Raw genomic sequence first — 17,096 nt, forward strand, 5'->3', positions numbered from 1 at the left:
ATATACCCAGGTCATCTAAATATGGTTTTAGGGCCAACTCAACTTGGAGCCTTCCGGCATCCTCTGAGCCCAGGATGATCTTGGCATGAAGCACATTCTCCCAGGGTGGCCTTGGTCTTGACTAGAGACCTGATTTAGGCTGCAAGTCCTGTGGGCAACAGTAGCATAATATGCTTCCTTCCAGTAGAGTGTCATTGACAACAGAGCAGTGAGGGGACACTTCTCAGGCTCCTTCTCTGTTCAGTTGATGCAGTTCTCAAGCAGGTGAAAATGCTGTTCACAGTGCTTACATTGGGGAGGAAACTTGGTCTTACAAATAAGCACAGCGCACCATATTTTTGTGAGAGTCCGTGGACAAATGGTGCTTGTGAAGTTTAATTAAGTGTAGGCCTCAGATACAGACTGTCTTTATTGGTAGGAAAGTGTGGTTTTAGGGTGGACACATATGGAAAACCTTGAGCTCATGATATTTGTAGGCTTTTAGGTAACCTAATGAAAGCTGAATTTCTGAAACATTTGTTTGGGGTTCTTTGGAGTCCCTGAAGTGGGCTCCTGACGGAGTCTTAGTTGTTTGGAAGGAAGGTGTGGTGAGTAGAGCAGTAGAGCTATTACAGGCATACCCCATTTTATTTCACTTAGCTTTATTGTGTTTTGCAGATACTACATTTTTTACAAATGGAAGGTTTGTGGCAACCCCGTGTTGAGCAAATCTGTTGGTGCTATTTTCCCAACAGGCTCAGACAGCATTTTTTAGCAATAAAGTATTTTAAATTTAGGTATATACATTGTTTAGACATAATGTTATTTCACACTTAATGGTATAGTGTAAATGTAATTTTTAACTTTTATATGCACTGGGAAGCAACAAGTTGTTGTGACTCACTTTACTGTGATATTTGCTTTATTATGGTGGTTTGGGTCGGCCAGTGAATTTTTATAGCTATTTGACATGGGACCAGCTCTTAAGAATTCTGGTGAGGTTACCCTAAAACAGTGTATACTAAGCAATCACAAATTATTGTTTCATTAGGCTTCTTAGCCAGAATAATGGACAAACAAGCTGGTTTCAAGATTCTGTTCCACTAAGAAAACTACATCACAAATAATATGTAATTTAGAGTATTACATTTGTATTGCAATTTGCTCTTCTTTTTGTAACCTGGATTTATTGTATATGAGTTCCAAAACAGAAGAAAACACACATAAACCTAGACTTTGTACTTTTTAATTCTGTTTACTGAGAGTAACAGTTCTTGGTAAATAGATTATGCATTTGGTAGATTCATTTTCCCTAGATTTTCCAGACAGTAAGTACATCCTACAGGTAGGATATTCTTGAGATTTTAATCTAAGTTTCAGTGTTCTTGACTTTGAATATATGTTCATGAAAGCTTTTCATTGACTCTTATAAATTGTTTGGGCACACACCATGAGTAAACATTTACCTAACATGAACAGGTTTCATGGGCTCATTACTGGCAAAATACTTTAAAATTCACTTTAGTCTTCCAATAACTGTAGAAAACGTTAAAATTGATCAAACTATTGATATGCTGTGTTTTATTTTATGCCTAATTTAAGTTCTTCATCAGAAGAGAGTAAATCCTAATATGTTGTTTGTTTTTTCTATTTTGTTTTTACTCATTTTTCTGATAGCCGAATACATCAGGTAGTAAATTGCATTGTAAAGAGGTGCATTTATAGAGCCATTGAAGATTAGAGAAATGGTATGACCAGAAAATAGACAAAGATTTTCATTAGGAAACAGCAGAATCACATCAGCAACAAATGGGTTTCCTCTTATTATTTTGCTATGGTGAGTGAGGCCTTATGTGTCTGAGGTAGTCACCAGGCAAGAGCAGCAAAAAAAGAGTCCATATTCTGGGCAGCTAATTAAATAGAAGTGTCAGAAAGGATAGGCTCCTTTTGGTCATCAGATGGGCAGGGTGGGGAGTTGTGGCTCTCTGCTCTGGACTTGCCGCAGTGCCTGGTCTCTGCTTCCCAGAGAAAGGAGGTAAAGCAGGTTAAAGGGTCACCAAGGATGCTTGCGTGCTGCTGTACAGAAACTAAGCTCCACTTGGGAATCCTTAGTAGCCTACAGTACCCTTAAAAAAAAAATTTTTTTTAAAGAATTTTAGGTAAAGGAAATTTAGTCTGTGTATCCACCATTGGGACCTATTAGCCAGGCTTGATGACACTCACTTTAGAAGTTGGTCTTGTTGGCTTGTTATGGTAATGTCAGGCCCAAGTATATGACAGTGTGAGGTAGTCTCTGTTTCCAGACTTAAACAGGAGCTGACATTAGCAACTTTTATGGAGGTTATAGAAGGAAAGTAATTAAGATAAATGACTCATGGCCTGGAAGAAGGGAAGATGCTTGTATCTGAGGTTTCAACCTCACCTGGATTGTTTTTGGGTTTTGTCTCTTAGGGTTCCTAGTTTCTGATAGACAGTGTGTAAAACAGCACATGGCACTGAATGGTATAGGAAAGACTTCCATTTTCACATTCTGAAAATTAAGGGCTTTGCCCTTCCTTTCATGAAATGGTAGCTTTCTTTGAAATGGGTTTTCCTATGGAACACAGAAGGGAAATCACTGTGCTTCTTTTTAATTATGACCTTCTGAGAAGCAAAAGCTTGGGATCATTTTAATATCATTAAGTGATTTTTCTGTTTCTTAAATTCTCTATATATGAGGTTACTGGCTGATAGGTGACTGAAATATTTTGGCGTTTGGCTAATATGAGAGCTTATTAAAGATCAAACTGTGTAGTGTTGCCTATTTTTCCCTCACAGGGTTTCTTACTTGCCCCTCCTTGGCTAGGTGTTTGTTTTCTAATACCACAGTCCCATTCACTTGCAACTCATTTCTTTACCAGTATGTTATTGAAATCCCCCACCTCTTTGGCTTTGCTCTTTGTGAAGTGAAGGGTGGTGGGTAACTAGTGTGTGAGAAGAAATGAGAAAGAACATCATTCTAACAATAATTGCATCATTCTGGATATAATCTGTCATCAGTCAATTGGTATATCTCCCTCTTGAATAACTTTTCAGATACACATGTATTCTAGCATAGGTCACCCAAAAAGTTAATAGATCATGCAACTTAAATGACCAAACTTTTAAATGTAAAATCTTAAGAGGAGAAACAATTTTTGTGTAAAAGAAGGATTGCAGCTCAGTTGGGAGGACATAAAACAAGCCTGAGGAAGGCTAGCTGCCTGTTAAACAGGAAGTTTATGATGAATAGTGTTTAATCAAGTTGTAACCATTCATGATGGCTTAAAAATTCCTGTTTATATACCCCTTTACTGTCTATCACTAAATAACCAACCTTTATTTCCTCAGCTTTGTGCCAGGTGATGGGCACTTGCCATGTATATTATACCTATCATTCCCTAGCAATCCTCTGTAACATTCATTTCTGTTTTATAGATGTCAAGACTGAGGCTGAGTGAGAACAAGTGACTCACTCAGAGTGACCCCACAGTCAGTCTGACCTTGGGTTCCACCTCCCTATGTGCCTCCCCCAAATACAAAGGTTCTTGTGGCACTTTAGAGTTCTTACATTTGTCTTCTTGGTATTGTTTTACATAAGCACATAATCTCCCCCATGCCTTTTTTTTTTTAAGTAGAAGCTGCTTTAATGTAGTTGTAGTCTCCTTCTTTTAGAATGATCTGAATCATAGATAAAGCTTTTTAGAGCTAAATGTGTATCTATACCCTTTAGAGAATCTATAGCTAGGAATTGGTTTGGTAGGGGGAGGAACATTGCATGTTCTTGATTCTTGTTTTACATTCTTCTAGGAATAAAGCCCCTTGTGGTTCTGCTTTTTGTAAATGAACACACATAAGCTTTTTATCTGCATTTTAATCTTTCTGAACTCTGTCTTTTCTAATATAAAATGAGGGTGTTAGGCCAGATGACCTCCAGCTCGAAAGTGTTACGAGGCTGCAAGACCTCGTCTACAGCCCTGGAATGACTGGAGTAGCACGAGTCCTCAGTGCAACTAGGGTGTGGAGACCGGTCTTTGGGATCATTGATGTTTGGGCAAGAAGGACAGGTTTCTGGAAATTGAAATCAATCTTATGAAAGGAAAGCTGAATGTTGGGGCCTAATGTGTAAGCTTTTGTAGGTTAGCTATTTACAGCTGAACTTACAACACTTTTAAAAGTTGAATTTATATGCTGTCCATTGACATCACTTGTAAAAAGAACTATTGGCAAAAGGTCACGTCTTCTTTGTTTGCATGCAAAATGGATTATTTTGCAAAGTTGTTTTATTAGCAACTCTAATGGGTACTCTGTTGACTAGAGATTATTCCTACTTTCTCCTTAGTTTGTTTTCATTTGTAGAAGTGCAGGAAGAGATGGTGTAAAAGAAAGGAAGCAGGAGGAGCGAGTAAAGTTCATACACAGAGTTACACAAAACAATTGCATACATTGACAAAGTTCACAGAAATTAGATAAAATGCTTCTGGAAAAACCTAGGTTTGCTAGCATTTTGAAAGAATCTGTACAATTTCCAGACCACCAAATTCATTTAGTCATGTGTTACAGTGTCTTAGAAATTGTTTTGTTTGACTTGGTGAATGTTGCTTACATCCACCCTCTCCCAGGACCACGGGCAACTCTAAGCTGTGGTGGCCCGTGGGTAGCTTTCCATTTTCCTTGTGGGTTCCCATAGCCTCTTTACACAACTTTCTCCAGGGCAGTGTTCACATCTGAAATTCACACTTCAGCTGCTGCCCACAAAGAGCAACCATCAGAATTAAAAGCAAATTATATTTTTAAAACTTATTACTCATTGAGGCAGAAAAGAACTTTCGTAAACTAATATTTGTAAACAGAATTATTTCTGCTCCCATAAGATGCACACATGTAACCTCAGTCTTCTTAATGATGGCAAAGCCAAGGAGCTTGTTTTCCAGCTGGTAGGGGTTGCATGCAGAGTCTTAAAACCTTGGTGTGTGTTCTAGATGGACAGTTCATTTTCTGAGCCTCAGTTTCCCTTTTCTGAAACGGGGCCAATAACACCTGCCTTATATGGGGCTCCTTCAAGGGTGGAATGAGATAATATGTTGAAAGCAGTTTGTAAACTCTGTAAAATAATACAGATATAAAGTTTGAAGGCCAGGGGTTCATGAGCAGGATGTGTTCAGGTTAAGTGATGGTTTTATTTTATTTTGGTTAAACACAGAGACCAGAGAAGTCTTAGTACTGCTAAGCAGAAAGAAAAGTGGAGCACAGCAGTGATGGGCAGACCCATGGCTGAGAGGTGGTGATCTCCACTTACAGCAGTGAATAGGCTAGATGGAGCCTAGCTGCAGTTCAGGCCAGAAGAATAGGATTCAGGAGGGTCGGAGTCCAGGGAAACCCAGGGTAATGAGCAGTGTCATGGCATGGGAAGAGAGGAGAGGTGCAAACCCAGGGCTGGACCAGGCCATTTCTAAAACCCAGGACTGGGAGGCCAAAGAGTTTGTTAGACTTGACTCTAGGGCTAGTTGTGTCTCCTTGGATTTTTTTGTTGGAGTTTCTAGTCTGCTAGAAGTCTCCTATAATAAGACTAGTGGCCTTAAATGTGTTTGTAAAAATTATATACCCTTTCGGTATTACATTTATTCATTTATACTATACCAGTATATTGTGTATATTATATAACACATTTGCAAATATAAATTTTTTAAAAATGAGGTAAAAACAAGTAAATGAAAGGTATAAAGATTTCTTCTTACACTTTAATGGCTGGCTGATTATTGCTTTAGACAGTGGTGGGTGCTAAGAGCATCCTGGTGGGGGGTGAGGTTCCTATCCTGTTCCCTCAGGTTCTCTAGGGGGCCAGCTTCTCTAGCAAGGCAGATGGCGGACCACCAGATCTCAGTCGTCACCATCTCCCCCAGAGATGCCAGACTGTGGCCTGTTGAAGTAGCCCTGCTCACTGGCCACTTCTTCCCTGTCACACACTGACTGCATCCAGAGAGCCCACAGCTGTGTATGATGCCCACACACAAGGCTCTGCAGCAACACCTTAAAAAGACTTTAGAATTCTGATAACACTGACCGGCAAGTATGTTCACAGAAGAGCTTTAGTATCTGAATTCCTATGTTAACATCTGAGAAACCCCCAAACTGGTCTATTTTTCTAGTAACTAACATGTAAAAGCCTCATGTTAGTAGAAACAGTGCAAAGGTATGATTATAAAGAAGTGAGACTAATGTTTATAATCTAGATAAGTCTCTAAAATGTAGACATGTTATTTTATAGATGCCATCATGCTAATAATAACAACATCAGCTAATATTGATTGAGGTAAGCACTTAACATGTGTTATCTCATTTAATCTTCACAACAGCCCCGTAAATGTAGGACCTGTTAATCCATTCAACAGATACTTGAGTGCCTTCTTGGTGATGGAGCTGTGAGGATACAGTGTACAAGAAGACAGACCAGGTCCCTGAGTTCATGCAGCTTACAGTGTAGTGGGGAGCCACACATGCCCCCAAGGGACCAGACATAGCAGAATCATAATTATGGTGAGTAAACAAGGTCCTTTGTTAGAGAGCTGCAGGATGGGTTGGCATTATCAGGAAATGCTTCTGGAAGGAAGGGACACTTGGGCTGAGACTGAGGTTGGTGGGGGGTGTGTGTGTGACCTTTGGTGGGAAAAAGTTGGTGCTCCTGGATAGTCCTTTGTGCATTAATTTCTGTCTTGAGTGTGTGTTTAGGTAGACCTGTTCCCTAGGTAGATCATAAACCACATAGAGGGCAGAATCTGTGTCTAATTCCTTCTTTTGTCCTTTGCTACACATAGCAGAAAATAGGTCCCATTAAATGTTACTTGGTATGAATTGGTACATGGATGGATGGATAAAAAGTGTGTAAGACATTACATCTTCCCTGTACTGTTTGGGGATGTTAATCAACAGTCATTGACTGTATCTTGTGTTTAGAGCATTTTAGGGGATTTGAGATTAGGAAATAAAAACAAACTTTAGCCCTGTGCCCTTTAAGGAGCTTGGAATCCAGTCTGTAGAGTACATAAAACAGAACACCTGAGAGTTAGAAACACCCAGCAGAGCAGATTGAACAAGCAAGTGCATGTCATGTCCAGGAGACCCCTTCACTCACGTGATCCATGGAGTTTATTGGATCAGGATTCCCAAGAAGAATGTACTGCACTGCTTGGAGTGGCCAAGCATGCAGATGGCAGGGTAGAGTCGGGGAGCAGGTTGCAGAGGGAGATATGTTCAGAGGAAAGAAAGCCAGCTCTGCGTTAGCAGAAAGCTGGGGCTGCAGAGAAATACAGCTAGTGGAGAGGAAATTTGCTGACTTTCCTTTTTCTTTAATGGTGTTATGCAGAAACTCAGGATTTGGGTAAGTGGTTTGCAGTGCATGAGTTTTCTGTCCTCACATCCTGCCTCTTTCCTCACAAAATAGTTGTCATAGTTCAAGAACTGACTATCTCAGAGCACTGACAGTGCATTGTGGTTCTGCTGCATGGTTCCATGGATGAACCACACTTTCCTCTGGCCTTGGCCATGTCCGGCAGAGACTTGCAGACATAACATCATTAAATAGCAACACATATTTTTTTTACAAGATTTACCTATTCAACACCCCCACCCCCATTCCCCCATTCCCCTGGAAATCATAGCTTCTTTAATGTCCTGCTGGCTGTGTGAAAAACAGGAATTTATGTAACAAGCCCTGCACAGAAAACCTTTTCCTGTTCGGAAAATTTTTTTTTAATTGTTGGCAAAGTTAGGAGACAGCTCTATTACTCAAAGAGCGACCTCAAATGTCCTCTTAGAAAAATATGTAGCATAATGTTGTGATAAGGGATTGCTGTGGGACCTTTTTTTTTTTTTTTTTTTGTAAGTCTGATTAGTGAGTTAATGTATGTCCCATCTGAGTTAGTGAATGCTTCCTGAATTTTTGAAAAATATTTCATCATCTTGTATTCTGCAGTCTTATTAAAAATGTCCCCCAATTGCAGTTGCAAATGATCTGATCCAATTATAAATGTTGGGGAGCTACACCACCCCCTCCCCTAGTCAGTGAAGACAGCCAGGAAGTTATACTGTCTAAGAAGATCTTCCCACTTTATCATTAACTAAATGTGACACGGGCAGGAGTAAGGCTTCCTTTTCTCTGGAGATTTCTTCATTGTAGCTTGTGTGTGTGTCTGTTGTGTTCAAAGAACAAGGTAGTCATCATGGAATATTGTGCAAATGCCCAGACTTTGAGAACATGTCACAGGGTCAGAGTACTTAACTCCATTCTGGTCAACCCCAGGGACAGACTTGCTTCTTTAAGGAGGAATTTGGAACTTATTTTGCTGGTGTTGCTTGGCCCAGCAGATGAGGCTGTGACTGTGGGATCATGTATGTGTAAAACCTTCCCATACGGTGCATGGGAATAAAATAGGATGTTAGGGAAACATAGTAGTTAGCCTCTTTTAGGAAGTCTTGAGTTTGAGGACAGATCCTTAGGTGGAAAGGAAGAGGAAAGTCTTAGGAACAAAGAACTCTCACTGTCATTCACTTGACACACCTGCCCAGCAACCAGGCTGAAGACCCTGTTCAGGGCCGTTTCTGACCCGCACTCTCTTTGTGCCCTGGCAGAAGGGCTTGTCACATAGTTGCTGTGTTGCAACCCTTGGGTGGAATGTAGTACAGAGGGTCAGAGGGCATTTTGAAATGTGAGTTTCTCAGCCCTGACTGTCCAGTCTCATTCTGACTTTTAAATCTCCTTTTAGAAAGTGAAAGTTTCCCCCATTCTGTTTTCTACCTTCTTTTAGTGAGAAAAAACCCCCACCATGAGTTGATGGTTTGTGTTGGAGCTATGGCTTCGTCCTGCCATACACAGCCTTTGTTCTGGTGCAGTGATTGGCATATTGATGGCATGAGGATGTGGACATTGTGGCTAAATCCTGAGGTGACCACAAATCTAGCCAGGGCCTTTTCTTGGTCAGGGAGAGGGGTGACAGGTCCACGGGGCTCTGTCAGCTGGGCCCTGTGCTCAGCCCTGCTCCCTGTGTCCTAGGACACTTGGAGAATCTCGCTCCTGGACTTGGGTTTAGGGCCCTGACGACAGACACTGCTCAATGAGCAGGTAGTGAGAGTCTACTTTGTGCTCTGTTCTGTGCTGGAGACAAAAAGCTGTAAGACAAAGACCTCTGTCTCAGGAGCCCACTTTTCCTTCTCCGTATGTCCCAGAAGCTCTTTGGATGCTGGCAGTCTTACTGTGTGTCCAGTAGGGAAGTCAATTTGGGGCTTCCTTGTTTGCAGTTTGGCTTGACTGTTTCTACTGGAACTTGAGACTATCTCCAGCTCTGTTCTGTGTGTTTGGAGTTGTGGGTTTATGTTTGTAATACCCCCGCCCACACCCTAGTGAATAGGAGGAAGGGAACAGGGCTTAGACGGGTGAAAACTTGTGTCTCTAAAGTTGGGATCTAATACATTCTTCTTGGTGACTCTTACCATGTACCAGACACCATTGAGCATTTTTTATTCCATAGCGGCCAAGCAATTTCATGAGGTTATGTAGCTAGTGAGTAGCAGAGTCACCTAAATGCTCAAAGAAGGTTAATTTTTTTTCTCTCTACTAATTGTCCTAGGGGTATACGTGGCACAGTTCAGCCATGAAGCTATACTTAGCAGGTTGAAGCCTCAAGCTGTTTGTACTCTCCACTTCTTGCTCCCCTCCCAGGTTGTCTTTCTGGACAGAGAATAACTTCTGATGTAGTGTCCTTGGGTTAGTTGGTGTATAACTACTGCTTATTTGGGGGAGAAAGGGATAGCAAATAACACTTGAATTTAAATTTTTCTTCTTTGGGAGAGTAGTTCAACTTTCTAAAATTAAAAAAAAAAAAAAAGGCCTAGTTTTTTCTTATATTCACCTGTATTTTCCTAATGTACTTTAAGGGTTTAAATGAATTTAAGTCTTAGAGTTTTCAGGCTTTTAATTTTTGACTAAGAAAAAATGCTGCTTCATTTCTTTCTTTTCCATAATCATGTAGGCCCAGCAATGCAAAACTTCTCACTTTGAGTAAATGGCATATGTGCAGTCTTAAAGAGAATTGGCAGTAGATTTAAGGGCGATAGAATGGAAAGAGTTTTTTATAGCACTTTGTTAGGAAGTACTATTTGCATAGCACTGACTGTAACTAAAAATTTAAGTGGTTTTAAAGCCAGTTTCTGTAATTTCCCTATAAAATATACTTATATAAAAGAAGGTATTTTTAATCATATTTAATTTTGTTTCCTTATCAAGATACAGGTACTATTTTTAAGATAATATTTTTCCTATACTGGTTTGAGCTGTTTTGTAGTGGGTTTCAGAACCGCTCTGACTGTATGGGTTGAAATCTGTTCTTCCATGTAGTTGGAGAAGTACTATATTTCTAACATGATATTTTGCTTTACAGAATTCAATTCGTCATAATCTGTCCCTGCACAGCAAGTTCATCCGTGTGCAGAATGAAGGAACTGGAAAAAGTTCTTGGTGGATGCTCAACCCAGAGGGAGGCAAGAGCGGAAAATCTCCCAGGAGAAGAGCTGCGTCCATGGACAACAACAGTAAATTTTCTAAGAGCCGAGGCCGAGCGGCCAAGAAAAAAGCATCCCTCCAGTCTGGTCCAGAAGGTGCTGGGGACAGCCCAGGGTCTCAGTTTTCTAAATGGCCTGCCAGCCCTGGCTCTCACAGCAATGATGACTTTGATAACTGGAGTACATTTCGCCCTCGAACTAGCTCAAATGCTAGTACTATTAGTGGGAGGCTTTCTCCCATTATGACGGAACAGGATGATCTTGGAGATGGAGATGTGCATTCAATGGTATACCCACCCTCTGCTGCAAAGATGGCTTCTACTCTGCCCAGTTTGTCAGAGATAAGCAATCCCGAAAACATGGAAAACCTTTTGGATAATCTCAATCTCCTGTCATCGCCACCATCATTAACTGTTTCAACCCAGTCTTCACCTGGCACCATGATGCAACAGACACCATGCTACTCTTTTGCACCGCCAAACACCAGTCTGAATTCACCCAGTCCAAACTACCAAAAATATACCTATGGCCAATCCAACATGAGCCCCTTGCCCCAGATGTCAATGCAAACACTTCAGGACAATAAATCAAGCTATGGAGGTATGAATCAGTATAACTGTGCACCAGGACTCTTGAAGGAATTACTTACTTCTGACTCGCCTCCCCATAATGACATTATGGCACCAGTTGATCCTGGGGTGGCCCAACCTAATAGCCGGGTCCTGGGCCAGAATGTGTTGATGGGCCCTAATTCGGTCATGCCAGGCTATGGCAGCCAGGCATCTCATAACAAAATGATGAATCCCAGCTCCCATACCCACCCTGGACATGCTCAGCCAACATCTGTAGTTAATGGGCGTGCCTTGCCCCACGCGGTTAACACCATGCCCCACACCTCCGGTATGAACCGCCTGGCCCCAGTGAAGACAGCTTTACAAGTGCCTCTGCCCCATCCCATGCAGATGAACACCCTTGGGGGCTACTCTTCAGTGAGCAGCTGCAACGGCTATGGCAGAATGGGCATTCTCCACCAGGAGAAGCTCCCAAGTGACTTGGATGGCATGTTTATAGAGCGTTTGGACTGTGACATGGAGTCCATCATTCGGAATGACCTCATGGATGGAGATACATTGGATTTTAATTTTGACAATGTGTTGCCCAACCAAAGCTTCCCACACAGTGTCAAGACGACGACACATAGCTGGGTGTCAGGCTAAGAGTGAGTTAGTGAGCAGGTAAGATCACCCCACTAGCAGAAGACCTGCAAACAGAACTTAAAAGGGGGGAACACTGTAACTTGCCATCTATCTTCCATGGTTAGGACTTTTTTTTTTCTTAATCCTCACCGGAGGATAGTTTTTCAGAGAGAGTGGAAGGGGGAGAGAGAGAGAGAGAGAAACATCGATATGAGAGAGACACATTGATTGGTTGCCTTCCACACGTATCCCGACTGCAGCAGAGGCCAGGGATCTAGCCTGCAACGGAGGTACGTGCCCTTGGCTGGAATTGAACCTGGGACCCTTCAGTCCAGCAGCTGACACTCTAACCACTGAGCCAAACCAGCTAGGGCCATTGTGACTTTTTAAAGGTCAACTAGCTACCTCTTGTGGAGAGGCATCTTTTATTATTCATTCTTCACCCCTTTTATAGCTTACAAATTTTTCTTTTGAGTTTAAACATGGAACCTTCCTGTAACTGTTTTAAAGATTTTCTTTTAACAGTTAGGTGGCTACATCTTTTTTAGTAGCTCTTTAGTAAATGAATACATTTGATGTAAATCAAATGATGAAGGGTTTTTAAAGTGGAATTCCCCCCATTGAATGATTTCAGAGCTGTTTGAGAAAGTTCTAGCAATTCCCCTCCCCCCAGTATTTCACTAATATGTTAAGTTGCATTGATTTTAAGTTGGCTATTTCCTTTTAATTTTGTGTGTGTGTGTGTTTGTTTTTTCCTTAGGCTACACTTAGAAGTATTTCAGATTGTCTGACAGCAGGAACTGAGAGAAGTCCAAAGATGTCCTTCATCCCATCTTTTCATTTTCTTGATTAAAACAAAAAACAACAAAACGTTTTTTTTTTCCTTTCGTCAGACTTGGCAGCGAAGACACTTTTCCTGTACAGGATGTTTGCCCAATGTTTGCAGGTTATGTGCTGCTGTAGATAAGGACTGTGCCATTGGAAATTTCATTACAATCAAGTGCCAAACTCTCACTACACCATATAACTGCAGAAAAGACTTTCGGATCCTGGTGTGCTTTTAAGTTTTATATATAAGCAGTAGCTGCAGAATTATATTTGTGTGTGTGTGTGCTTTTTTAAAAATATCCATTTGGTCCAAGGAAAGTTTATACTCTTTTTGTAATACTGTGATGGTCTCATGTCCTTGATAAGTTAAACTTTTGTTTGTACTACCTGTGTTCTGCTGAACTAACGAGTCACAGAGAACCAAGCTCTCCATTCTGCACCTTCATTGAACAGCTTTGGACCTGTTCATTTTGCCATATAATTCACATGAGAACCAATAATCTGTCATCAATCTGCTGACTTAATGGACTTGTCAAACTCTTTTGGAAAAAGAGTAAACCCCAGCCTTGTACAGGTCTTTTCTATTGTTTTGTTTGTTTATTTTGTTATTTGCAAATTTGTACAAACATATAAATGGTTCTAATTTCCAGATAAATGATTTTTGATGTTATTGTTGGGACTTGAGATCATTTTTGGAATAGATATTGAACTGTAATGTTTTCTTAAAACTAGAGTCTACTTTGTTACAGTATGCTTGTAAATTTGTAGAATTCCAGATATTTGAGACAACATCCATAATTTTCATTTTGTATTTTAACTGGATTAGTACTAATTTTGTATGTGCTTAACTGGTTTGTACACTTTGGGATGTTGCTTGGTGATGTTTCTGACTAATCTTAAAATCATTGTAACTAGTACTTGCATACTCAATGTTCCTGGCCCTATTTTGGCAGGAGAGTGATGTATAGTTAAGGACATTTTGTGTTTCATGTTTAGGAGAACTTGATACGTTTTTATGTATGTATTTTAAAGAAATTACACCTGCTATTACTTTGTGAACTAAACATACTGCATAGCATTGAGTCTTCTGATAGTTACCTGTCTGCTTGTCCTGGCAGTTAGTCCTGTGACCCCTTGTAATGTTTGTAGATCAGAAAGGGAGATCTGCATCTAAAACTACTCCTTTCTCAAACTGGGGGTTTTGATCAACAACCATTTTAAGTTGAGCTTCAACAAAAGTTTTCCCTCATAATTCTGTGCTCTTGTTTTTGTCTAGATGGAAGTTGGTTTTATAGCTCTGCCTTGAAGGGTTATGTCAACACTCACACTTCATTGCTCTTTCCCTCTGTCCTGCAGATTACGTAGCACACTATGGAGAGTAAGTTGGGGCGGGATGGTGATGGTGGGGGGATTACAAATGAGACTTAAGTGATTTGTAGAATGCTTTGTGTTCGTGAGGGTACAGATGGCTACCAAATGGAAAAGAACCTGTTTAAAAATTGGGGCAATTAATTTGAAAATCAACAAGTCAGCTGTAAGTTATATACTTGAATTCATTTTTTAAAAGCCTTTGCATAAGTTAAGTATTGCTTTAGCATTTTAGCAACCTAAACTGTAATTCTGATCATTAAGTTTTAATATTTTCCAGTTACCTGTAACTGACAGACCAAGTTAATTGGCTTTGTGTCCCACTTATAGCATTGGTATTTTCAAGTCATGTGGATGCCTGAAGTCAGCAAAATAAAACAAACAGCTGAACAAAAATGTTCCTCTTGCCTGCTTGAAAAGGCTCTGATTTCTATGTACTTAGCCCAAATCACATTTGCTTTGTCTTGTCTGTGAATTACATCTCTGTTGGCTTGGTTTTTCCTATTTGTCTAACAAGAACATAAGTGTCCCTGATAGATTTCTTACAGGAGGCCAGCTCTGTGGCAAACTTCCCACTGTAACTTGTATTATTTTGAAAATTCATTAAACAACCGCCTCTCTAACCATCTTCATTCTTGGACACTCCAAAATATGTCTGGTTTTAGAAATCCTAGTTTCTCTCAGCAGTGCCTCTGCATATGGAACAGAACTTGTTGGTGCAGAGTACTCTTCTTTCTGTTACTACTTCTACCACTTCTACTCCCATGTCATTACACAGGAGCTCAGAGACAGCAGCAGCTAATATCACTATAGTATCTTATTGCTTCATAGTGTGACTTTAAAAAAGGTGTTTCTTCCTCCCACGTCTGTGTAAATAGCTTTTTTTTTTTCCCTTTAAATTTTTCTTCATGTTGAAATTCTGACATGAATCCTGGTAGCTAGCTCTCTGGAGTACAGTTAACTCCAGTGAAAGGCACCTTGTCTATTTTGAAAACATTATGTGACCTCTGGTGATTCTTTTTTGTACGAATACTGACTAGTTTCTAGAGTAAATTAGTATATCAGTTATTGTACATGATTGCTTTGTGAAATGTGCAAATGATATCACCTATGCAGCTTTGTTTGATTTATTTTTCCCTGGTTTGTACTGTTATTAAAAGCATATTGTATTATAGAGCTATTCAGATATTTTAAGTATAAAGTATTGTTTCTGTAATATAGGTGTATGGAATATATTTAGGTAATAGACACATTACATGGAAAATTCTACTTTGACAAACTGACAAAGTCTAAATTAGCAAATGTTATATCCCTGCGAGCAGTAAATCAATGGAACATCCCAAGAAGAGAAGGACACTTAAAATGAAACAGTTCTCCAAAGGTATATAATTTAGACTTGTTCAACTACTGGATATATGTTACCTATTCCCACGAAATTTTTACATTCACTTCTTAAGAGTTCTTAATTTATAACTGACTTTTAAATGAGAAGTTTCTCTTTTGGTTTTAGTTTGGGAGTAATCATTCAGTAAAAAAATGCAGTGCGGTTTATGCAAACAAAGCTGCCGGGTGTGACTCTTGGCCTCCTCCTTGAGGGTGGTGCCCAGCCTGGCAGTGTGGCCAGGTGTGGCCATGAAAGTCATGCCAGGACGTAGTCATGCCCTCCTGCATTTTGCTACTAGAGTTTAGTAACAGTGCAGATTCCATGTTCCTGTTTCAATACTCTGAGAAGTGCCTGATGATGCTGATGTACTTACACAAGAACAATCTTTGCTATTATTGTATAAAGCCATAAATGTACATAAATTATGTTTAAATTGTTTGGTGTCTTTCTTTTCTAATTGTGCAGAATAAGCTCTTTATTATGATTTAAAAAAACGTTTTGCTGTCATTTGAGTTCATCCCTTTCAGCCGCGGTGCCATGGTTTATTCACATCGGTGTTTCCTTGGGAGGCTGTGGGGAGCAGCCTCTGATCAGACCATAGCCTCCTAGAGTTAAGAACAGGTAAAATTCCTGGTAACGAACAGCCCTGGAGTGTAGGTACTTCATCTTTGGAAAGTCGGAAACCATAATCTGGTACAGTAATTACTGGGCAATTAAGTCTCATGTCAGAACTGACGGTACTGAAGGCAAAAGCACCTAAAAGGGCAAGTTAGGAGGGTCCTGGCTGGGAGATCACTGAGCAGGCACTGGGTGGTGTGGAGAGAAATGGCTTTCCAAGGCCACAGGTACTCCTATCACCACCACACCTTTCTGAAGGAGGAGCATTGCTTTCTCCTTTTAAGTGGCTACAGATGAGAGGTTTTATATATTTACTGTTTTCACAGAATGTCCTAAGGAATGAGCTAGGATTAGATTAATGATAAAAATGCATTTTTAAAGCAGGATGAAGGCCAGACGACTCCCGACTCTTACCAGGCAAGTAAATATCTGAATGAGCTGGAGTAGCAACAAGGAGAAATAGGTTATTCTTCTGTTTACCATAAGGTCAGTCCAACCTTCAGGTTTTTTCCCCCCTTCCACCAGTGTAACCCCTTTCTTTAAAAGACATGATAGAAGCCCAGTGTGTAGAACTGATAAAACCATATACTCTCAGACCTTCACTTCTGCATGGATCACTTTGAAAACTGCTGATGTAGTCCAAAAGCAGAAAAAACCTTGATTATACTGCCAGAACTCAAACTAGCAGGCTCCTTTCATGACCCTCTTTGCATATACATGAAATCATGCATCCAATGTCATTTATTAAGGTCTGTTTCCAAGTTTTACATCACTTGATAAGAGCAAGCAACACAGAAGGAAGGATTTTCTGATAGATTCTATGGGTGGAGCTTAAGGGAGAGGGAGAGGATTCCTTCCTTGGACAGTATTTAGGCCCCTACTGTGACCAGAGAGCCAAGAAGAATCAGGATGTGTACCTAAGATTGTTTCTTGTCTTGTGAACCAGCCACACTGAAGGACTTTGCCTTGGCTATTGTTTCTCCATCTTTGGGCTGACCTAACTGATGATGCTAGTTAAACTTAGACTGGTTGGTGTGGTTAGGTAAGTGGAAGGCTGTTCCAAGAGATACAATCACACTAAGTGTCAGCTGAACCTGTTTCATTTGTTAGTGCTAATGGGGCCATGAGCCTGTAGCTGGGCTGGGCCTCTA

At 40.4% G+C, this 17,096-nt stretch overlaps 1 protein-coding gene across 1 annotated transcript in view; it reads left to right on the forward strand.

Annotated features, from left to right (window-relative positions):
- FOXO1 (forkhead box O1) overlaps positions 1–15,763 on the forward strand; it is a 95,709-nt gene extending 79,946 nt beyond the window's left edge. The window contains exons 2-3 of the mRNA XM_081129104.1: positions 10,431–11,786; positions 12,508–15,763. Of these exons, the coding sequence (XP_080985230.1) occupies positions 10,431–11,768 (1,338 nt within the window). The 3' untranslated portion in view covers positions 11,769–11,786; positions 12,508–15,763. The remainder of the gene's footprint in view (positions 1–10,430; positions 11,787–12,507) is intronic.
- The last annotated feature ends 1,333 nt before the right edge of the window (positions 15,764–17,096 follow it).

This window comes from Miniopterus schreibersii, assembly GCF_964146895.1.
Source record: "Miniopterus schreibersii genome assembly, chromosome: 2".
Classification (NCBI taxonomy): Eukaryota; Metazoa; Chordata; class Mammalia; order Chiroptera; family Miniopteridae; genus Miniopterus; species Miniopterus schreibersii.